At 62.6% G+C, this 23,226-nt stretch overlaps 1 protein-coding gene across 1 annotated transcript in view; it reads left to right on the top strand.

The window, feature by feature from the left end:
- LOC308230822 (neurexin-2-like) overlaps positions 1 to 23,226 on the top strand; it is a gene marked incomplete at both ends in the record, with an annotated part of 47,795 nt that overhangs the window by 9,192 nt on the left and 15,377 nt on the right. The window contains 13 exons of the mRNA XM_080635779.1: positions 524 to 601; positions 1,329 to 1,630; positions 4,241 to 4,264; positions 6,784 to 6,945; positions 7,759 to 8,179; positions 9,313 to 9,684; positions 10,933 to 11,136; positions 12,038 to 12,064; positions 15,491 to 15,610; positions 16,130 to 16,511; positions 17,592 to 17,782; positions 18,411 to 18,584; positions 19,680 to 19,799. Coding sequence (XP_080491905.1) covers positions 524 to 601; positions 1,329 to 1,630; positions 4,241 to 4,264; positions 6,784 to 6,945; positions 7,759 to 8,179; positions 9,313 to 9,684; positions 10,933 to 11,136; positions 12,038 to 12,064; positions 15,491 to 15,610; positions 16,130 to 16,511; positions 17,592 to 17,782; positions 18,411 to 18,584; positions 19,680 to 19,799 — 2,577 coding nt within the window. The remainder of the gene's footprint in view (positions 1 to 523; positions 602 to 1,328; positions 1,631 to 4,240; positions 4,265 to 6,783; positions 6,946 to 7,758; positions 8,180 to 9,312; positions 9,685 to 10,932; positions 11,137 to 12,037; positions 12,065 to 15,490; positions 15,611 to 16,129; positions 16,512 to 17,591; positions 17,783 to 18,410; positions 18,585 to 19,679; positions 19,800 to 23,226) is intronic.

The following is a 23,226-nucleotide window of genomic DNA, read 5'->3' as shown; positions in this document are numbered from 1 at the left end:
ACATCTACACGCACACATATATGCTTGCACATGCATACAGCTGCACGCTCATGCACATACATGTGCTTGCACTCACACACATCTATACGCACAGACGTACACACACACACATGCTTTCACATACATACACATGTAGATGCACACGCACATGTACACACACACGTACACGCACACACACGTGCATGCACACACGTGCACGCGCACACATGTGCACGCGCACACATGTGCACGCACACACATGTGCACACACACGTACACGCACACCTGTACACGCACACACCTGTGCGCACACACACCTGTGCACGCACACGCAGACCGCCCCCCAGCTGCCGTTGCACGCTCAGGTGTGAAGCTGCACACACAAACGTGCCCCGGGCGCGTGTGCCTGTGGCCGCCCTTGCACGCCCGCGTGTGCCAATGCGCTGCACACGGGGCTGCGACTGGGAATGCGCAGGGGTGGCCGCAGCCTTGCACCGTGAGCACAGCCCTTGCGGGCCCACCCGCACTGCACCCCCCCTTGCAGTCCTCGTGCAAGGCCCCCGTGCAAGGGACCGGCGCTGCAGGGCCCTGGTGCGACGCTCGTGTTGCCAGGTCCCTGTTTGTAAGCCCTGGGGCAAGCCCCCATGGGGAAGCCCGGAGCAAGGGCCAGTGCAAGACCCTGTTGCAAAGACCCCAGTGCAAGGCTCCCTGGGCAAGATCCACTTGCAAAGTCCTCGTGCAAGCCCCTGGTGCAAGGGCCACACTCAAGCCCCCAGAGCACGGTCCCCGGTGCAAAGTCCTTGGGGCACGATCCAGTTGCAAAGCCCCTGGTGCAAGGTCACCACACAATGTCCTTGGTGCAAGGTCCTGGTGCAAGATCCCCCTTGCAAGCCCCCGTTGCAATCCCCTTGTGACCACCACCACCACACGCCCCTGGTGCAAGGTCTCCATTCCAAGCCCCTGGTGCAAGGTCCCATTGCAAGGTCCTGTTCCAATCCCCCCTTGCAATCCCCTGTCTCCATCCCCGCATTCAACCCTTGTGCCCACCAAACACCACCGCACCCCCTGGTGCAAGGTCCCCATTCAAGATCCCTGGTGCAAACCCCATTCCAAGCCCCCAGTGCAAGGTCCCGGTGGAAGGTCCTGTTCCAAACCCGCACTGCAATCCCCCGTGCCCATCATGACCCCGGTGCCCACCATCCCAACCCTGCTGCAAGGTCCCAACTGCAAGATCCCACCGCAAGGTCCCTGTTTAAGGTCCTCTTCCTATCCCCCATTGCAATCCCTTGTTCCCACACCACCACCACCGCTCCCCTTGCGCTGACGCTGCATCCCCGGGGTCCCCGCAGGCCGGGATGAGTACGTGGCCACCTTCAAAGGCAACGAGTTCTTCTGCTACGACCTGTCGCACAACCCCATCCAGAGCAGCACGGACGAGCTGACGCTGTCGTTCCGCACGGCGCAGCGCAATGGGCTGCTGCTGCACACGGGCAAGGCGGCTGACTACGTCAACCTCTCGCTCAAGAGCGGCGCTGTGTGGCTCGTCATCAACCTGGGCTCCGGCGCCTTCGAGGCGCTGGTGGAGCCCGTCAATGGCAAGTTCAACGACAATGACTGGCACGACATCCGCGTCACCCGCAACCTGCGGCAGGTACGGCCAGGGGCGCCGCTGGGCACCGGGGCAATGGGCGGGATGGACAAGGGCTCAACTGGGGACAATGGGTGTCTTGGTCAAGCACCCAACTGAGGGCAATGGGTGTCTTGGTCAAGCACCCAACTGAGGGCAATGGGTGTCTTGGTCAAGCACCCAACTGAGGGCAATCGGTGTCTTGATCAAGCACCCAACTGAGGGCAATCGGTGTCTTGATCAAGCACCCAACTGAGGGCAATCGGTGTCTTGATCAAGCACCCAACTGAGGGCAATGGGTGTCTTGATCAAGCACCCAACTGAGGGCAATGGGTGTCTTGATCAAGCACCCAACTGAGGGCAATGGGTGTCTTGATCAAGCACCCAACTGAGGGCAATGGGTGTCTTGGTCAAGCACCCAACTGAGGGCAATGGGTGTCTTGATCAAGCACCCAACTGAGGGCAATGGGTGTCTTGGTCAAGCACCCAACTGAGGGCAATCGGTGTCTTGGTCAAGCACCCAACTGAGGGCAATGGGTGTCTTGATCAAGCACCCAACTGAGGGCAATGGGTGTCTTGGTCAAGCACCCAACTGAGGGCAATGGGTGTCTTGATCAAGCACCCAACTGAGGGCAATCGGTGTCTTGATCAAGCACCCAACTGAGGGCAATCGGTGTCTTGATCAAGCACCCAACCCTGGACAGCTCCCCAGCCAAAGGCAGCGGGTGTCTTGGTGATATCCCCAGCTGGGAGCAATGGGTGCCTTGGTCCAATACTCAACTGGGAGCAAGAGGGGTCTTGGTCAAGCACCCAACTGAGGGCAATGAGTGTCTTGGTCAAGCACCCAACTGAGGGCAATGGGTGTCTTGTCCAGTACTCAACTGGAAGCACTGGGTCCCTTGGTCAAGCACTTAACCTTGGTCAGCTCCCCCGTTGGGAGGACTCGGTGGGATGGTCAAGTGCCCAACTGAGGGCAATGCATGTCTTTGTCAAGTGCCCAGCTGAGGGCAATGGGTGTCTTCTTCAAGCACCCAGCTGAGGGCAATGAGTATCTTGGTCAAGCACTCAACTGAAGGCAATGGGTGCCTTGTCTGGTGTGCAACTGGAAGCTCTGGGTGCCTTGGTCAAGCACCCACCCAACTGTGAGGACTGGATGGGATGCCCACATAATGGCAATGGATGTCTTGGTGATCTCCCCAACTGGGAGCAATGGGTGTCTTGGTCAAGCACCCAACTTCGGTCAATTGCCCAGCTAGGAGGAGTGGGTGTGATAGTCAGCTCCCCAGGTGGGGGCAATGGTGTCTTGGCACTGGGTGTCTTGGTCAAGCACCCAACCCTGGACAGCTCTCCAACTGAGGGCAATGGGTGCCTTGGTCAAGCACCCAACCCTGGACAGCTCCCCAGCCAAAGGCAGCGGGTGTCTTGGTGATATCCCCAGCTGGGAGCAATGGGTGCCTTGGTCCAATACTCAACTGGGAGCAAGAGGTGCCTTGGTCAAGCACCCTACTGAGGACAATGAGTGACTTAGGTAAGCACCCAGCTGAGGACAATGAGTGCCCTGGTAAAGCACCCAACTGAAGTCAGTGGGTGTCTTGGTCCAGTATTCAGTTGGAAGAACTGGGTGTCTTGGTCGAGCACCCAACCTTGGTCAACTGCCCAGCTGGGAGGACTGGGTATGATGGTCAAGTGCCCAGCTGAGGGCAATGGGTGTCTTGGTGACCTCCCCAACTGGGAGCACTGGAAGCACTGGACATGATGGTCAACCACCTGACCTTGGTCAACTGCCCAACTGGGAACACCAGCCATGCTGTTCAACCACCCAACTGGGGGTGCTGGGTGTCTTGGGCAGCTCCCCAACTGGGAGCACTGGGATCATTGAGCATTTTAGTCCAGTACCCAACTGGTGGTGATGGACACCAGGGTCTGCTCCCCAGCTGGGAGCATGTGTGTGTTGGTGAACTACCTAACTGGGACTACTGGGAGCACTGGTTGCCTTGGTCCAGTACCCAACTGGGGGTGTTGGACACTGGGGGCTACTCCCCAGCTGGGAAGCACTGAACATGTTGGTCAAACACCCAACTGGGAGCACTGGGAAAACTGGTGCCTTGGTCTGATACCCAACTGGGAACTCTGGGAGCAGTGGTTCCTTGGTCCAGTACCCAACTGGGAGCACTGGGATCAGTGGTTCTTTGATCCAGTACCCAACCGGGAGCACTGGTTCCTTGGTCCAGGACCCAGCTGGGAGCACTGGGACACCAGTGCTGGGCTCCCTCGGGGGTGTCAGTGCCCCCCCCCAACAACAACTCTGCTGCTCTCCCCCAAGGTGGGCGCAGCCCCCCTTTGCTCCCACCCCCCTCGTGCAACGCCCCCCCCCCTTTTCCCTCCTTGTGCAACGCCCCCCCCCCTCTGTGTGTGCGCGTGCCACTAACACGCTTCCCGCCTCCGGGGCCCCCCCCCCCACTAACCAAGTGCCCCCAACTAATCCTGGGGGGGCCCCTCCCCCTCGTAATAAACCAACATCCCCCCCAAACGCCCCCCAAAATGCCCCCAAACACCCCCCGAACATGGCCCAAAGCTGCGGGAAGAGTCACTGTTTGCTGTGTTTTGTCCCCCCCCGGCTCCCCCCGGCGCCAGCACGCAGGGATCGGACACGCTATGGTAAACAAACTGCATTACCTGGTAGTTATCACTCTCTTGTTCCCCCTTGGCTTCGCCTCGGCCCCCCCACACCCCCCCGGGCCCCGTTCCTGCCACGTGGGGCTGGACCCCCCCCCCCCCCCCCTAAAAAACCCCGCGGGTCCCCAATGCCAAAGCAACCGGTTTCCCCCCAAAACACAGCCTGGATGGGGGGGGGTGTGTGTTTGTGTGTGTGTGGAGAGGGGGGGTGAGGTGACCCCCCCCAGCCCCGGTTTTGGGGTGAATTCTTGGGATTTTGGGCAATTTGATACCGCCCACTGCATGAAGGGCATCGCCACCAGACCTCAGCTCCCCGACGCTAAACCCAGTCGGGTTTCCCCCCAGATAAGCCCGTTTGGGGTCAGCAGGGGAATGTTTTTCCTCAGGAGGGTGATGTCAGTTCCCACCCTCACCCCCTGCCCTCGTTTTGGGGTGAATTCTTGGGATTTGGGGACATTTGATGCCTCCCGCTGCAGTCAGGGCTTCACCACCGGTCCTCAGCTCCCCGATGCCAAACCCAGCCATTTTCCCCCAAAAGAAGCCCATTTTGGGTCAGGGACCTGATGGGGGGGTCCCAACCCCCTCCTTTTAGGGTGAATTCGTGGGATTTTGAGCAGTTTCCTAAGCCCTTTCTCCCTGATGCCAAACCCCCCCATTTCCCCCCCAAATCCTGCCCCGCGGGGGGGGGGGGGGTCTCTGCTGCTCAATGGGGGGGGTCTCAAAGCCCCATTTTGGGGCATTTTCTTTGGGTTTTGATCCATCTGACCCCCCTCCCCCCTTAGGAGGCAGCCGGGCCTGAGCTACGCAGACCCAAACCCAGCCGATTTCACCCCAAAACCCCTCCTGGGATGGGGAGGAGGGGGCTGGTTTTCCACGGGGGGGGTTGACCTGAGGCCCCAAACCCCACTTTTTGGGGTGCTTTCAGCCCAAAACCCGGCTCGTGGGGGGCGGGGTCGCTATGGGGGGGTGGGGGCAGGTTTCGGGGTGGCCCCTCCCCCAAATGAGGACAGAAACGGCGTTTTCAGGACAAGCCCGTGGGCAGCTTCGCCCCTACCCCCCCCCCCCCCCCCCGCGCAGGCAGCGGGACCCCCCCCGCTCCCCCCCCCCCCGGCCCCGCTGCCTGCACGGAGCCCTTGCACGCCCCTTGCACGCCCCTTGCACGCCCCGCATGGCTCACTAACACTGTGACCCCCCCAAGGCCTTCCTTGCCCCCTCCCCATCTCCTTGCCCCCCCCCCCCCCCATGGGTGCTGCTGGCAGAGCACCAGGGCCAGAACCATTGCAGGGTGGGTGTGCAAATTGCAAGGGAGGGGGGAATGCACGAGTGTGCACTGGTGCAAGGGGCAGGACTGGTGCAGGGGGGGTGCACTGGCGTGTAATGGTGCGAGGTCCATGCACTGTGTGCGTGTGCACGTGTGTCCATTCGTGCAAGGGCCGCGGGGGGGGTGCAAGTTTGCGTGTGCAGGTACCAGTGCACGGGGTGCGTGTGTGCATGTGTGTGCTCACACGTGTGTGTGTGCATGTGTGTGCTCACACGTGTGTGCGTATGCATGTGTATGTGTGTGCTCACACGTGTGTGCGTATGCATGTGTATGTGTGTGCTCACACGTGTGCGTGCGTGTGCATGTGTATGTGTGTGCGCACACGTGTGTGTGCGTGTGCGTGCTCACATGTGTGTGCATGTGCATGTGTGTGCTCATGTGTGCGTGTGCTTGTGTGTGCTCACATGTGCCTGTGTGTGCTCACACGTGTGCGTGTATGTGTGTGCTCACACGTGTGTGTGCGTGTGCATGTGTATGTGTGTGCTCACGTGTGCGTGTATGTGTGTGCTCACACGTGTGTGTGTGTGTGTGCATGCGTGTGCTTACACACGTGTGCAAGCTGCACATGGGGCTGCCCTATCCCTTCCAGGGCCCTGGTGCTCCCGCTGTCCCTATGCCCCTGCACACGCCTTGCACGCTCGCTCGTGCCCTTGCACCCCCATTGCACGCCCCTTGCACGCCTGCGCGCACTGCCCCCACTAACAGCCATTTATCGTCTGAGCTTGGTTCTGAGGACCCCAAAACTCGATACTAACCCCCCCCAGCGCCACCCCCCCATCCCCTTGTCCCCATTGTCACCCCATCCCCATGCCCCTCGGTCCCTTGGGGCCACCCCATTGTCTCCCTGTCCCCATCGTCCCCTTGTCCCCACTGCCCCCTTGTGCCTTCGGGCCACCCTGTCCTCACTGCTCCCCACTGCCCCCCATCTCCTCCCATGACCCCCACATCCCCATGTCCCCTATGTCGTCCATTGCCCCCCCATATCCTCCGCATCTCCATGTCCCCCATTGCACCCCCACAGCCCCATGTCCCCCCCATGTCCTCCATCTCCCCCCATGTCCCCTCCATCCCCATGTCCCCATTGCCCCCCATGTCCCCCCAGTCCCCTTGGGCCCCCCCCCCGGACACGCTGTTGGGCAGGGGGGGGCCGGCGCTGAGGCCGTGCGCACTCGTGCCGCAGGTGACGATCTCGGTGGACGGGATCCTGACCACGACGGGGTACACGCAGGAGGATTACACGATGCTGGGCTCTGACGACTTCTTCTACGTGGGGGGGTCCCCCAACACCGCCGACCTCCCGGGGTCCCCCGTCAGCAACAACTTCATGGGCTGCCTCAAGGACGTGAGTGATGGGGGGGACAGGGCATGGGGATGGGGGCATGGGGTGCGCATGGACATGGGGTGCATGAGGGCATGGGTGGGTACGTGGTGCACAAGGACGTGTGGCAGGGTGCAGAGGGACACAGGGACACGTGGGCCATGGGGCCATGTGGTGCATGGAGACACACGGAGGGGTGCAGAGGGACACATGACACGTGTTGCTTGAGGACACACGCGTGTGACACACGTGACACTTGCTTCACGAGGGCACACATGTGTGACACACATGACGTGTTACACAAGGCCACACGCATATGACACGTGCTGCACGAGGCCACACATGTGACATGTGTTGCACGAGGACACACGTGACACGTGCTGCATGAGGCCCCATGCTTGACACACGTGACACGTGTTACACGAGGCCCCACATGTGACACACGACACACACGACACGTTACGCAAGGCCCCACGTGACACACACGACATGTGTTACATGAGGACACACGTGTGACACACGACACGTGTTACACAAGGCCACAAATGTGACACACATTACACGTGTTACACGAGGACACACATGACACACATGATGTGTGTTACACAAGGCCCCATGCGTGACACACGACACTTGTTACATGAGGCCCCACATGTGACACGTGACACACACGACACGTGTTACACGAGGCCCCGCATATGACACACACGTGACACACACGACACGTGTTACACGAGGCCCCACGTGTGACACACACGTGACACACACGTGACACACACGACACGCGTTACACGAGGCCCCACGTGTGCCACACGTGACCGCCGCTCGCGCCCGCAGGTGATCTACAAGAACAACGACTTCAAGCTGGAGCTGTCGCGCCTGGCACAGGAGGGGGACGCGCGGGTGACCCTGCACGGGGCCCTGCTCTTCCGCTGCGAGCCCGTGGCCGCGCCGGAGCCCGTCACCTTCGGCACCCCCCAGGCCTTCCTGGCGCTGCCGCCCTGGCCGCCCGCCCGCACCGGCTCCGTCTCCTTCGACTTCCGCACCACAGAGCCCAACGGGCTCCTGCTGCTGGGGCAGGGGCAGGCGCCGGGGCCCGGTCCCCCCCGGCCGCACTTCCTGGCGCTGGAGCTGCTGGACGGGCACCTCTACCTGCTGCTGGCCATGGGCGCCGGGGACACGCGGCTGCGCGCCAGCGCCCGCAAGGTCACCGACGGCGAATGGTGCCACGTGGACGTGCAGCGGGACGGGCGCAGAGGTGAGCGGAAAGGGGCGCGGGGGGGCGGGAGGAAGGGGCTGGTGCTCGGAGGGGTCGCGGGGCGCGGGGGGGGGCACTGGGGCCTGCAAAGGGGCTGCAAGGGAGGGGTTGCGGGTGTGCGGAGGGGGGAGGGTGGGGGGGTGTCTCCATAGCCCCATGTCCCACATCCTATGTCCCCATCATCCCCATGTTCCCGTATCCACACATCCCACATCCAACACTTCCATGTCCCCATATCCCATATCTCCATATTCCACACCCATTATCTCCATGTCCACATATCCCGTATCCTGTATCTCCATATCCCATATTCCACATTCCATGTCCCCATACCCCATATCCCACATCTCCATGTCCCCACATCCCATACCTTCATATCCCACATCTTTGTATCTCCATATTCCAAATCCCATGTCCTGCTGTCCTGTATCTCCATATCCCAAATCTCATATCCCATATTCCCCATCCCATATCCTGTGTCCCCATATCTTCATATTTCACACCCTATGTCCCCATATCCCACATCCCGTATCTCCATATCCCATATCCCGCATCCCCTATCTACATATCCCATAACCCACACCTCCATATTCCATATCCCGTATCTCCATATCCCCTATCAAATATCCCACATCGCCTACCTCCATGTCCCCACATCCCGTATCTCCATACCCCACATCCCATACCTTCATATCCCATATCTCCGTATTTCCATATTCCACATCCCATGTCCCTCTATCCCGTATCTCCATATCCCATGTCCCACATCCCATATTCCACATCCCATGTCCCCCATCCCGTATCCCATGTCCCATATTTCCATATTTCATACCTATGTCCCCATATCCCACATCCCATATCTCCATATCCCGTATCTCACACATCCATGTCCCCACATCCCGACGTCCCTATATCCCGTATCTCCTATCTCCACAGCCCAATCCTGTATCTCCACATCCCCACGTCCCCATTCCCCCTCTCCCCTCTCCCCACATTCCAATCCCGTATCTCCACATCCCCTATCCCACATCCCCACATCCCTATATCCCATATCTCCTCTCCCCACATCCCAATCCCGTATCTCCACATCCCCCGTTGCCCCCTCCCACCCTCTCCCGTGTTGTGCCCCGCAGGTTCGGTGTCCGTCAACAGCCGCCGGACGCCGTTCCTGGCCGGGGGCGATGCCGAGGAGCTCTGGTTGGACGCGGGGCTGTTCCTGGGGGGGGCCCCGCCGGGGTCCCCGCTGCCCCCCGCGCTCTGGGCCGCGCCGCGGGGGGGGTTCGTGGGCTGCGTTCGCGACCTCGCGATCCACGGCCGCGCGCGCGACCTGCCCGCGCTGGCGGCGGCGCGCCCGCACCCCGGCGTGGCGCCCTCCTGTGTGCGCCAGCCCGCCCGGCACTGCGACAGCGCCCCCTGCCGGCACGGAGGACTCTGCCGAGAGGGGTGGAACCGCTTCACCTGCGACTGCCTCGGGACCGGGTACCTGGGACCGCGCTGCGAGACCGGTGCGTCCGGGGGGGGGGAACGGACACCCCTGTATGGGGACACCCCTGTATGGGGATACCCTCCTGTATAGGGATATCCTCCTGTATGGGGACACCCCTGTATGGGGACACCCCTGTATGGGGATACCCCTGTATGGGGATACCCTCCTGTATAGGGATACCCTCCTGTATGGGGACACCCCTGTATGGGGACACCCCTGTATGGGGATACCCCTGTATGGGGATACCCTCCTGTATGGGGACACCCCTGTATGGGGACACCCCTGTATGGGGATACCCCTGTATGGGGACACCCCTGTATGGGGATACCCTCCTGTATAGGGATATCCTCCTGTATGGGGACACTCCTGTATGGGGACACCCCTGTATGGGGATACCCCTGTATGGGGACACCCCTGTATGGGGATACCCTCCTGTATGGGGATACCCCTGTATAGGGATACCCTCCTGTATGGGGACACCCCTGTATGGGGACACCCCTCTATGGGGATACCCCTGTATGGGGATACCCCTGTATGGGGACACCCCTGTATAGGGATACCCTCCTGTATGGGGACACCCCTGTATGGGGACACCCCTGTATGGGGATACCCCTGTATGGGGACACCCTTGTATGGGGATACCCTCCTGTATGGAGACACCCCCCCTTTATGGGAATGCACACATCTGCATGGAGATACCTACCTCTGCACGGGGACACCCCCAAATGGGGACACACCCCCTATATGTGGACACCCCCGTGAGGGGGGACACCTCCCTGTGCATGGGGACCCCCCACCCTGCATGAGGACAGCCCCTAAATGGGGACGCCCCCAGTGCATGGGGATACCCCCTCAGGCGTGGGGATACCCCTGGAATGGGGACACCCCTCTGCATGGAGGCACCCACTCTCAATGAGGACCTGCACCCCGTGCATGGGGGCATGTCCTGGAGTGGGGACACCCCCAAATGGGGACACCCCCCCAGTGCATGGGGACCCACAACCCCAAATACATGGGCACCCATCCCCCCCATGGGTGACCCCCAGCTGTATGGGGACCCCTTTGTGGCCCCTGGATACGTGGAGACCCCTGGACACTGCGGTGTCGCGCAGGACCTTTGGGTGCCCCCCAGTACCCCTGGGTGCCCTGGGGATGGGGTACCCAGGTACTGGAGACCCTGGGTTAGGGGATCCCCTAGAGCCCAGCTCCACAGCGCTGGGTGCCCCGATGTGGGGCGCACGGTGACGGCCCCCCCATTGCCCCCCAGAGGCGGCGGTGCTGAGCTACGACGGCAGCATGTACCTGAAGATCCTGGTGCCGGGCACGGCGCAGACCGAGGCCGAGGACGTGTCCCTGCGGTTCATGTCCCCCCGCGCCTACGGGCTGGTCCTGGCCACCACGTCCCGGCACTCGGCCGATACCCTGCGCCTGGAGCTGGATGGAGCCCGCATGAAGCTCACGGTGAACCTGGGTGAGCCCCACACCCGGCTCCTGCCACCCAAAGGACCCCCGAGCCCCCCCAATCCCACACTTGGGACCCCAAAGCAGCACCTCGGGGTGGGGGGGGGGGTCACAGGAGCTGGCTCTGGTCCCTCCTTCCCCGTTGTGTCCCCGTCGGGTCCCGTCCCATCCCCTCTCCCCCCCCGGGTTTGGGTTCTTCGTGACCTCCCCCCCGCTGCCACTTGGGGCTCAGCGCTGGGACCCCCAGAGGGGCTGAGACCCCCTGTGGGGTTGGGGATCCCCCCTGCATTGGGGCCCCCTCCCATGGTTTTGGGGACCCCCATGGGGTTGGAGACCCCGCTGTGGTTTTGGGGTCTCCCCCATGGGATTGGGCTCCCCCCCCCCGGTCCCAGCGCATTTGTCCCCCCAGCCCCCAGCGGTTGACGAGGGGGGGCCCAGCCCCGGATTCCATTGGGATCCCCCTGGATCCACTGGGCTGGGCCCTGCCAAGGCCAGGACCCCCCTGAGGTGCCACCAATACCCTGACACCCCCCCAGCACAGCCCAGTGCTGTTCCCATCCATCCCTTCCCATTCCCATCCCATCCCATCCTGTCCCATTCCATCAGTCCCTCCCATCCCATCCCACCCATCCATCCCATCCCGTCACACCCCATTCCAGTACAACCCCAGCCCGATCCTAAGCCAGTCCCATCCCAGTTCCAATCCCATCCCCAGTCCCATCCCAGTCTAATCCCCACCCCAGTCCCCAGTCCCACCCCAATACCATTCCCCCCCCGATTCCACCCCATTCTCACCCCATTCCTGCCCCATTCCCGCTGGCACCCGGGTCCCGGCCGCTCGTCCCCGGGGCGCTGGCTCCGGTGGCTCCGGTGGCTCCGAAGGGCTGATCCCGCTCCTCTTCTCTCCTCAGACTGCGTGCGCGTGGGCTGCAACCCCAGTAAGTGCGGGACCCCCGGGGGCGCCCAGCGCCTGGGTCCCCCCGGCCCCTATAGGGTGACCCCCCCCCAAAACCGGGTCCCCTATAGGGTGACCCCCCCCTAACGCCTGGGTCCCCCCGGCTCCCCTATAGGGGCTGACTCCCCCCCGTAACCAGGGTCCTGGACCTCCCCCCTCATAATGTGGCTGGAACCCCCCCAAACCGGGTCCCCTATAGGGGTGGCACCCCAAAACCCGGGTCCCCTGTAGGGGTGACCCCCTCAACGCCTGGGCCCCCCTGGCTCCCCTATATGGCTGAACCTGCCCCAAACGAGGTCCCCTATAGGGGTGACCCCCCCCCAAACCCGGTCCCCTGTAGGGGTGACCCCCCCACCCTGCACTGGGCCCCCCCGGTCCCCATAGGGGTGGGACACAGGAGTGTGTGTGAGGAACAGGGGGGTCCTCGTGCACCAGGATGTGCCCCCCCACACACCCCGTGCAAGGGGGACCCAGGCGACCCCAAACCCACCCCCCCAAGGCCCACGCGTGCACACACGTGACACGCACACGCCTGTGGCCACACGCATGTGCTGCAGCCGTGCACGGGGGCACACGCGTGTGCGCAGCCACGCGCTGTAGCGGTGCACCAGCACGCGTGTGCACGCCCAGCCTGGGAGCACGCACACACATGCGCACGCCCCACGTGGACACACATGGGCTCACACCCTACCCCGCCTCCCCCAGCCAGTGCACACGTGTGTACGTGAGTGTGTGTGTGCATGTGTGTGCACGTGTGTGTGCACATGTGTGTACATGTATGTGTGTGTGCACATGTGTATGTGTACATGCGTGTGTATACATGTGTGCGCACATGTGTGTGTACGTGTGTGTACGTGTGTGAACATGTGTGTGCACGTGTGTGTACATGTATGTGTGTGCACATGTGTATGTGTACATGCGTGTGTGTATGTGTGTGCGCGCATGTGTGTACATGTGTGTACATGCGTGTGTACGCGTGTGTGTACATATCTGTACATGTGTGCGCATATGTATGTGTGTGCACACGTGTGTGTACATGTCTGTGTGTGCATGTGTGCACACGTGTGTGTACATGTCTGTGTGTGCATGTATGTGTGTACATGTGTGCACACGTTTGTGTACATGTCTGTGTGTGTACACGTGTGTGTGTACACGGCATGAAGGGGAGCACATGCATGCACACGCTGTTTGCTTGGGGGGGTGCATGGGGTTTGCATGGAGGGGTTGGAGTTGTGTGCACGGTGTCACCCGTCGGTGCCCAGTGTCACCCGGTGTCACCCATCGGTGCCCAGTGTCACCCGGTGTCACCCATCGGTGCCCAGTGTCGCCCAGTGTCACCCATCGGTGCCCAGTGTCACCCGGTGTCACCCGTCGGTGCCCAGTGTCGCCCAGTGTCACCCGTCGGTGCCCAGTGTCACCCGGTGTCACCCATCGGTGCCCAGTGTTGCCCAGTGTCACCCGTCGGTGCCCAGTGTCACCCGGTGTCACCCATCAGTGCCCAGTGTCACTCGGCTGTTCCCATTGTCCTGGTGCCCGGTGTCCCCGTGTCCCACAGTCACGGTGTCCCCATGTCCCGCTCTCCCAGTGTCCTGGTGACCCATGTCCCAGTGACCCCCTATCCTGGTGTCCTATATCCCAGTGTCCCGTAGCCCACTGTCCTGTGTCCCATATCCCGTTGTCCTATATCCCGCTATCCCATGTCCTGTGTCCCATGTCCCCTGTCACACTGTGTCCCCATCACGCTGTGTCCCCTGTCACGCTGTGTCCCCTGTCACGCTGTGTCCCGTGTTCCCTGTCACGCTGTGTCCCCTGTCACGCTGTGTCCCCTGTCACACTGTGTCCCGTGTTCCCTGTCACACTGTGTCCCCTGTCACGCTGTGTCCCGTGTTCCCTGTCACGCTGTGTCCCCTGTCACGCTGTGTCCCCTGTCACACTGTGTCCCGTGTTCCCTGTCACGCTGTGTCCCCTGTCACGCTGTGTCCCGTGTTCCCTGTCACGCTGTGTTCCCTGTCACGCTGTGTCCCCTGTCACACTGTGTCCCGTGTTCCCTGTCACACTGTGTCCCCTGTCACGCTGTGTCCCGTGTTCCCTGTCACGCTGTGTTCCCTGTCACGCTGTGTCCCCTGTCACACTGTGTCCCGTGTTCCCTGTCACGCTGTGTCCCCTGTCACACTGTGTCCCGTGTTCCCTGTCACGCTGTGTCCCCGTCACGCTGTGTCCCCTGTCACGCTGTGTCCCGTGTTCCCTGTCACGCTGTGTCCCCTGTCACGCTGTGTCCCCTGTCACACTGTGTCCCGTGTTCCCTGTCACGCTGTGTCCCCTGTCACACTGTGTCCCGTGTTCCCTGTCACACTGTGTCCCCTGTCACACTGTGTCCCGTGTTCCCTGTCACACTGTGTCCCCTGTCACACTGTGTCCCCTGTCACACTGTGTCCCGTGTTCCCTGTCACACTGTGTCTCCTGTCACGCTGTGTCCCCTGTCACACTGTGTCCCGTGTTCCCTGTCACGCTGTGTCCCCTGTCACACTGTGTCCCGTGTTCCCTGTCACGCTGTGTCCCCTGTCACGCTGTGTCCCGTGTTCCCTGTCACGCTGTGTCCCCTGTCACACTGTGTCCCCTGTCACACTGTGTCCCCTGTCACGCTGTGTCCCGTGTTCCCTGTCACACTGTGTCCCCTGTCACACTGTGTCCCCTGTCACACTGTGTCCCGTGTTCCCTGTCACACTGTGTCTCCTGTCACGCTGTGTCCCCTGTCACACTGTGTCCCGTGTTCCCTGTCACGCTGTGTCCCCTGTCACGCTGTGTCCCGTGTTCCCTGTCACGCTGTGTCCCCTGTCACACTGTGTCCCGTGTTCCCTGTCACGCTGTGTCCCCTGTCACGCTGTGTCCCGTGTTCCCTGTCACACTGTGTCCCCTGTCACGCTGTGTCCCGTGTTCCCTGTCACGCTGTGTCCCCTGTCACACTGTGTCCCCTGTCACACTGTGTCCCGTGTTCCCTGTCACACTGTGTCCCCTGTCACACTGTGTCTCCTGTCACGCTGTGTCCCGTGTTCCCTGTCACACTGTGTCCCCTGTCACACTGTGTCCCGTGTTCCCTGTCACACTGTGTCCCCTGTCACGCTGTGTCCCGTGTTCCCTGTCACACTGTGTCCCGTGTTCCCTGTCACGCTGTGTCCCCTGTCACGCTGTGTCCCGTGTTCCCTGTCACGCTGTGTCCCCTGTCACACTGTGTCCCGTGTTCCCTGTCACGCTGTGTCCCCTGTCACGCTGTGTCCCGTGTTCCCTGTCACGCTGTGTCCCTGTCACACTGTGTCCCGTGTTCCCTGTCACGCTGTGTCCCGTGTCACACTGTGTCCCGTGTTCCCTGTCACACTGTGTCCCCTGTCACGCTGTGTCCCGTGTCCCCCAGGTAAGGGCCCCGAGACGCTGTTTGCGGGGCAGAAGCTGGATGACAACGAGTGGCACTCGGTGCGGGTGCTGCGGCGCGGGCGCAGCCTCCAGCTCTCTGTTGACAACGTCACCGTCGAAGGTGTGTGGACCCCGGGACCCCGGGACATGGGGATGGGGGAACAGCCCAGGAGGATGGGGGGGCTTGGTCATGGATGCTCAGCTCCATGGGTTAAGGATGCTCAGCTCCATGGGATGTGGATGCTCAGCTCCATGGGTTAAGGATGCTCAGCTCCATGGGTTAAGGATGCTCAGCTCCATGGGATGTGGATGCTCAGCTCCATGGGATGTGGATGCTCAGCTCCATTGGATGTGGATGCTCAGCTCCATGGGATGTGGATGCTCAGCTCCATGGGTTAAGGATGCTCAGCTCCATGGGATGTGGATGCTCAGCTCCATGGGATGTGGATGCTCAGCTCCATGGGATGTGGATGCTCAGCTCCATGGGATGTGGATGCTCAGCTCCATGGGATGTGGATGCTCAGCTCCATGGGATGTGGATGCTCAGCTCCATGGGTTATGGGTGCTCAGCTCCATGGGGCCACGTCTCACTGGGAGGCAGTACCTGGGGACACCCACATGCCCCTGCTGCCCCCCGCAGGGCAGATGTCGGGCTCCCACATCCGCCTCGAGTACCACAACATCGAGACGGGCATCGTGACGGAGCGGCGCTTCCTGGCCGTGGTGCCCTCCAACTTCCTGGGCCACCTCAGCGGGCTCCTCTTCAACGGGCAGCCCTACCTGGACCTCTGCAAGAACGGGGACATCAGCTCCTGCGAGCTCAACGCCCGCTTCGGCCGCCGCACCATCGTGGCCGATCCGGTGGCCTTCCGCGGGCGCGGGTCCTACGTGGCGCTGGCCACGCTCCAGGCCTACTCCTCCATGCACCTCTTCTTCCAGTTCAAGACCACGACGCCCGACGGCCTCATCCTCTTCAACAGCGGCAATGGCAACGACTTCCTGGTCGTGGAGCTGGTGAAGGGGTGAGGATGCGGCTGCAGGGGCTCCGGGGTGCCTCAGGGACCTCCTGAACCTCCTTAGGCCCATCCATGGGGATGTGGATGCTCAGGTCCATGGGATGTGGATGCTCAGGTCTATGGGATGTGGATGCTCAAGTCTATGGGGATGTGGGTGCTCAGGTCCATGGGATGTGGATGCTCAGGTCTATGGGATGTGGATGCTCAGGTCTATGGGATGTGGATGCTCAGGTCCATGGGATGTGGATGCTCAGGTCCATGGGATGTGAATGCTCAGGTCTATGGGATGTGGATGCTCAAGTCTATGGGGATGTGGGTGCTCAGGTCCATGGGATGTGGATGCTCAGCTTCATGGGAACGTGGATGCTGAGGTCCATGGGATGTGGATGCTCAGCTCCATGGGATTTGAATGCTCAGGTCTATAAGATGTGGATGCTGAGGTCCATGGGATGTGGATGCTGAGGTCCATGGGATGTGGATGCTGAGGTCCATGGGATGTGGATGCTCAGCTCCATGGGATGTGGATGCTCAGCTCCATGGGATGTGGATGTTCACCCCTCTGGAGACCTTCTCAGTGTCCTACACCCTTGGGGACCTCCATGGGACACCAGGAAGCTCCTGGGGACTTTGGGGACCTTCTCAGTCTCCTGGGATCTTGGGGGCCCCCTGGGGTACCCTGGGGTTGTTGGGGACCCCCTTGGGGCCCTCCTGACCCCCGTTAAGGACCCCATAAGCCCTGGGGACCCCCTACCCCAAGGGGCCAATCCCTTCCTTGCTCATCAGACCCTGCCCCTTTGACTCAAGCTCCTCCCCCTTTGCTCAGGCCCTGCTCTATTGGACCACACCCCAGATCAGGCCACGCCCCTTTTGATCAGGCCACGCCCCTTAGCCCCATTGCTATGTACAATGGGAGGGCTCCTCCCACTTGTCTCAGGCCACGCCCCCGGCTATAGCCACGCCCCCCCCCGGTACATGCGCTGTATGTGTCCCTGGGGGGTCTCCCATTGGCTCAGGCTCCTCCCCCTTGTCTCAAGCCCCGCCCCCTTGTCTCAGGCTCCGCCCCCTTTCCCCCCCTTCCCGCCCCAGGTACATCCATTACGTGTTCGACCTGGGGGACGGCCCCTCGCTCATGAAGGGGAACTCGGAGCAGCCGCTGCACGACGGGCGCTGGCACGAGGTGTCGGTGGCCCGGGACGGCGGCTCCGTGCACGGGCTGCGCGTGGACGGGCGCCCGGTGACCCAGCACGGCCAGCCCGGCCGCAGCCTCGACCTCAAGGGTGAGCCGGGGGCACCCATTGGGTGACACCCCCCCCCCATTGGGGTGAATATGGGGTGGGACCCGTGGGGTGAGCGGGGGCACCCATGGGTGACCATCTACAGGGTGCCTGGGGTGGACTCACCGGTGGTGCCCATTGGAGTGAGTGCATGATGGGGATGTGATGGCACCCGTGGGGTGGGCGAGGGGCACCCATGGGTGATCCTCATATAGGGGGTTGTGCATGGGGGGGATCCGTGGGGTGAGTGATGGCACCCATGGGGTGGATGAGGGGTGCTCATGGGTGATCCCTGTATATAGGGGTGGGCGCATGGGGGGCCCCATAGGGTATGGGTTGGCAGCCATGGGTGTTCCCCATATGTAGGAGTGGATGCTTGTGGGGACCCATGGGGTTGAGGATGGCACCCATGGGTGACCCCCATAGGGGGTTGTGCATGGGTGAGTGACGGCACCCTTGGGGTGGACGAGGGGTACCCCTGGGTGATGCCATGTACAGGGGTGGGTGCATGGGGGCACCCATGGGGTGAGTGACGGCACCCATGGGGTGGACGAGGGGTACCCCTGGGTGATGGGGTGGGTGCATGGGGCGCCCACTGAGGTGGGTGCCCGCACCCCTGGGTTCCCCGCAGGGGAGCTCTACGTCGGGGGTGTGAGCCGGGCGCTCCTGGGCCGCCTGCCCAAGCTGGTGGCCTCGCGCGGGGGCTTCCAGGGCTGTTTGGCCTCCCTGGACCTCAACGGGCGCCTGCCCGACCTCCTCGGGGACGCGCTGCAGCGCGTGGGGCACGTCCAGCGCGGCTGCGACGGTGAGGGGGCAGCGGGCATGGGGGACAGCGAGGGACGGGGGGGACACGGAGGGCATGGAGACAGCAGGGACAGAGGGGAGGGAGGGATGCGGGGGGGACACTGGGACGGGAGGGGCATGGGCAAGGGGACATCGGGGGGGGTCTGGGACATGGTGGGAGAGGGGAAATAGGGTGAGAGCAGAGGGATGGGGACAGTGGGGGGACAGCGAGGGACGGGGGGGACAACTTGGGGGGGACAAGGGAGAAAGAGGGGACAGCAGGGGGATGGGGACACCAGGGACGCAGTGGGGATGGAGGGAGACGGGGGGACACTGGGAACCAGGGAGGGGGGGACCCAAGGGGGACACTGGGACAAGGGGGAGACTGGGGACACCGGGGACACAGTGGGGATGGGAGGACACTGGGGCACAGGGGGATAGGGGGGAGCAGGGACACTGGAGACACCGGGGGGACAGGGAGCGAGGGGGGACACTGGGACAGGGGGGACACCAGGGGGATGGGGACACTGGGGATACTGGGGGGGGGGACACAGGAAGGTGCCTGGGGGTGCACAGGGGTGGGTAAAGATGCAGGAAGGTGCAAATGGGGTGCACTGGGGGTGCACAGGGGCACATAGGGATGCGCGGGGGCCAATGGGGATGCATTGGGGTGCAAGGGGGATGCATTGGGGTGCACCCCAATGCATTCGGGTGCACAGAGGATGCATTGGGGTGCATCAGGGCACACAGGGATGCATGAGGGCCAATGGGGATGCGTTGGAGTGCATGGGGGATGCATTGGAGTACATGGGGGATGCAGGGGGTGCAATGAGGATGCATTGGGGTGCACTGGGGATGCATTGGGGTGCATGAGGGCCAATGGGGATGCATTGGGGTGCAATGGGGATGCATTGGAGTGCACGGGGGATGCAGGGGATGCAATGAGGATGCATTGGAGTGCACAAGGGCCAATGGGGATGCATTGGGGTGCAATGGGGATGCATTGGGGTGCACTGGGGATGCATTGGGGTGCATGAGGGCCAATGGGGATGCATTGGGGTGCAATGGGGGTGCCTTGGGGTGCCCCCCCCCCCCCGGTGACGCGCGGCGCCCGCAGGCCCCAGCACCACGTGCACGGAGGAGTCGTGCTCCAACCAGGGCGTGTGCCTGCAGCAATGGGACGGCTTCACCTGCGACTGCTCCATGACCGCGCACGGCGGCCCCGGCTGCAGCGAGCGTGAGTGGGGCGGGGGGGAATCTGGGGGCTCTATGGGGCTGCTGCGTCTGTGAGTGCCTATGGGGCTCTATGGGGCTGCTGTGTCTATTGAGTGCCTATGGGTCTCTATGGGGCTGCTGTGTCTAGGAGTACCTATGGGTCTCTATGGGGCTGCTGTGTCTAGGAGTACCTATGGGTCTCTATGGGGCTGCTGCGTCTAGGAGTGCCTATGGGTCTCTATGGGGCTGCTGTGTCTAGGAGTACCTATGGGTCTCTATGGGGCTGCTGTGTCTATGAGTGCCTATGGGTCTCTATGGGGCTGCTGTGTCTAGGAGTGCCTATGGGTCTCTATGGGGCTGCTGTGTCTAGGAGTGCCTATGGGGCTCTATGGGGCTGCTGCGTCTAGGAGTGCCTATGGGGCTCTATGGGGCTGCTGTGTCTATTGAGTGCCTATGGGGCTCTATGGGGCTGCTGTGTCTATTGAGTGCCTATGGGTCTCTATGGGGCTGCTGTGTCTATTGAGTGCCTATGGGTCTCTATGGGGCTGCTGTGTCTAGGAGTACCTATGGGTCTCTATGGGGCTGCTGTGTCTAGGAGTACCTATGGGTCTCTATGGGGCTGCTGCGTCTAGGAGTGCCTATGGGTCTCTATGGGGCTGCTGTGTCTAGGAGTACCTATGGGTCTCTATGGGGCTGCTGTGTCTATGAGTGCCTATGGGTCTCTATGGGGCTGCTGTGTCTAGGAGTGCCTATGGGTCTCTATGGGGCTGCTGTGTCTAGGAGTGCCTATGGGGCTCTATGGGGCTGCTGCGTCTAGGAGTGCCTATGGGGCTCTATGGGGCTGCTGTGTCTATTGAGTGCCTATGGGTCTCTATGGGGCTGCTGCGTCTAGGAGTGCCTATGGGGCTCTATGGGGCTGCTGTGTCTATTGAGTGCCTATGGGGCTCTATGGGGCTGCTGTGTCTATTGAGTGCCTATGGGGCTCTATGGGGCTGCTGTGTCTAGGAGTGCCTATGGGGCTCTATGGGGGTGCTGTGTCTATGAGTGCCTATGGGTCTCTATGGGGCTGCTGTGTCTATTGAGTGCCTATGGGTGTCTATGGGGCTGCTGTGTCTATTGAGTGCCTATGGGTCTCTATGGGGCTGCTGTGTCTATTGAGTGCCTATGGGGCTCTATGGGGCTGCTGTGTCTATTGAGTGCCTATGGGGCTCTATGGGGCTGCTGTGTCTATTGAGTGCCTATGGGTCTCTATGGGGCTGCTGTGTCTATTGAGTGCCTATGGGTCTCTATGGGGCTGCTGTGTCTAGGAGTACCTATGGGTCTCTATGGGGCTGCTGTGTCTAGGAGTACCTATGGGTCTCTATGGGGCTGCTGCGTCTAGGAGTACCTATGGGTCTCTATGGGGCTGCTGTGTCTATGAGTGCCTATGGGTCTCTATGGGGCTGCTGTGTCTATGAGTGCCTATGGGGCTCTATGGGGCTGCTGTGTCTAGGAGTGCCTATGGGTCTCTATGGGGCTGCTGTGTCTATGAGTGCCTATGGGTCTCTATGGGGCTGCTGTGTCTATGAGTGCCTATGGGTCTCTATGGGGCTGCTGTGTCTAGGAGTACCTATGGGTCTCTATGGGGCTGCTGTGTCTATGAGTGCCTATGGGTCTCTATGGGGGTGCTGTGTCTATGAGTGCCTATGGGTCTCTATGGGGGTGCTGTGTCTAGGAGTACCTATGGGTCTCTATGGGGCTGCTCTGTCTATGAGTGCCTATGGGGCTCTATGGGGCTGCTGTGTCTAGGAGTACCTATGGGTCTCTATGGGGGTGCTGTGTCTAGGAGTGCCTATGGGTCTCTATGGGGCTGCTGTGTCTAGGAGTACCTATGGGTCTCTATGGGGGTGCTGTGTCTAGGAGTGCCTATGGGTGTCTATGGGGCTGTTGTGTCTATTGAGTGCCTATGGGTCTCTATGGGGCTGCTGTGTCTATGAGTGCCTATGAGTCTCTATGGGGCAGCCATGGGTCCCTATGTGTGTCTATGGGGCAGCCGTGGATCCCTGTGGGTCTCTATGGGGCACCCGCGGGTTCCCCCTCGTGGGTCCGGCCGTGGCCCCTCCCCCCGCCGGCCCCTCCCCCCTCCCCTCCCCCCTCCCCCGCCCCTCCCGCTGCAGCAGCCGCCGCCGCCGCCGCCCCACGGCCCCCGCGCCCCACCGCGCCCCACCGCCAGCGACCGCCGCGCCCCACCGCGCCCCACAGCGCCGCAGCCGAAGCCGCGCAGGCCAGAGCCCCCCGGCACCATCCGCATCCTCATCCCCGCCGCCCCATCGAGCCCCGCGCCCCACAGCATCCCCCGCCCCACAGCATCCCCCGCCCCACATCCCCATCACCTGCCCCGCATCCTCCGCCCCACATCCCGCATCCCCACATCCCACGTCCCCCGCTCGACATCCCCCATCCGCCGCCCCAGAGCATCCTCCGCCCCGCATCCCGCATCCTCCATCTCCCCCAGCCCCATCTCCCCCATCCCCTGCCTCACATCCCCATCACCTGCCCCACATTCCCAGCCCCACATCCCCCATCCGCCTCCCCAGAGCATCCCGCCCAGCATCCCCCGCCCCCCCCCCGCATCCTCCATCTCCCCCATCCCCACATCCCCATCCCCTGCCCCACATCCCCCATCCTCCATCCCCTCCCCCCCCGCCCCACATCTCCCCCTCCCCCACCTCCTCCGGACGATGCTCGACCCCCTCTGAGCCCCCCCCGCGCCCCCCCCCCCGCCCTGGCCCCCCCCCGCGCCGGGGCCCCCCCGCGCCCCCCCCCCGCATGCGCTGAGCCCCGGGGGGGGGATCCAGAGCCCAGGGGGGGCCGGGACCCCCCGAGCCCTCCGGGGACCCCCCGCACCTCCAGGGGGGGGGCTGCGCCCCCCACCCCCCCGTTGGGGGCCCCCTCAGCCCTGTTCTAGGGGGGGGATTCGGGCGACCCCCCCCCAGCCCCATTTCGGGGTGACTCTGCCCCCCCCCCCGTGGGTGGATCCGGGGGGGCTTTAACCCCATCGGGGGGATTCGGGGACCCCCCCGGCCCTTGGGAGTGACCCCGGGCCTGGCATTGAGGGATTTGGGGCTTCCCCCCCCTCATCCTCCCCGAACCCCAGTTTGGGGCTCAGCCCCCTCCTGTCACTGCCCCCCCATTTTGGGGTGAGGCTCCCTCCCACCGCCCCCCCCCCCGCGTTTTGGGGTGCACCCCCCTCCCTTCCCTGTCACCCCCCATTTTGGGGTGAAAACTCCTCTTTTCCAGTGCCCCCCCCCCATTTTGGGGTACCCCCCCTCTCCCATTGACCCCATTTTGGGGTGACCCCTTCTCCCTCCATCCCCTCCCCATTCCGAGGCACCCCCCTCCCTCCATCCCCCCCCATTTCGGGGGACCCCTTTCCCCCCCCCCTATTTTGGGGTGACCCCATCTCCTCC

This window comes from Psittacula echo (assembly GCF_963264785.1).
Source record: "Psittacula echo genome assembly, chromosome: 28".
Taxonomy (NCBI): domain Eukaryota; kingdom Metazoa; phylum Chordata; class Aves; order Psittaciformes; family Psittacidae; genus Psittacula; species Psittacula echo.
Note: the sequence above shows the minus strand (reverse complement) of the source record. Positions and strands in the feature narration are given on the sequence as shown.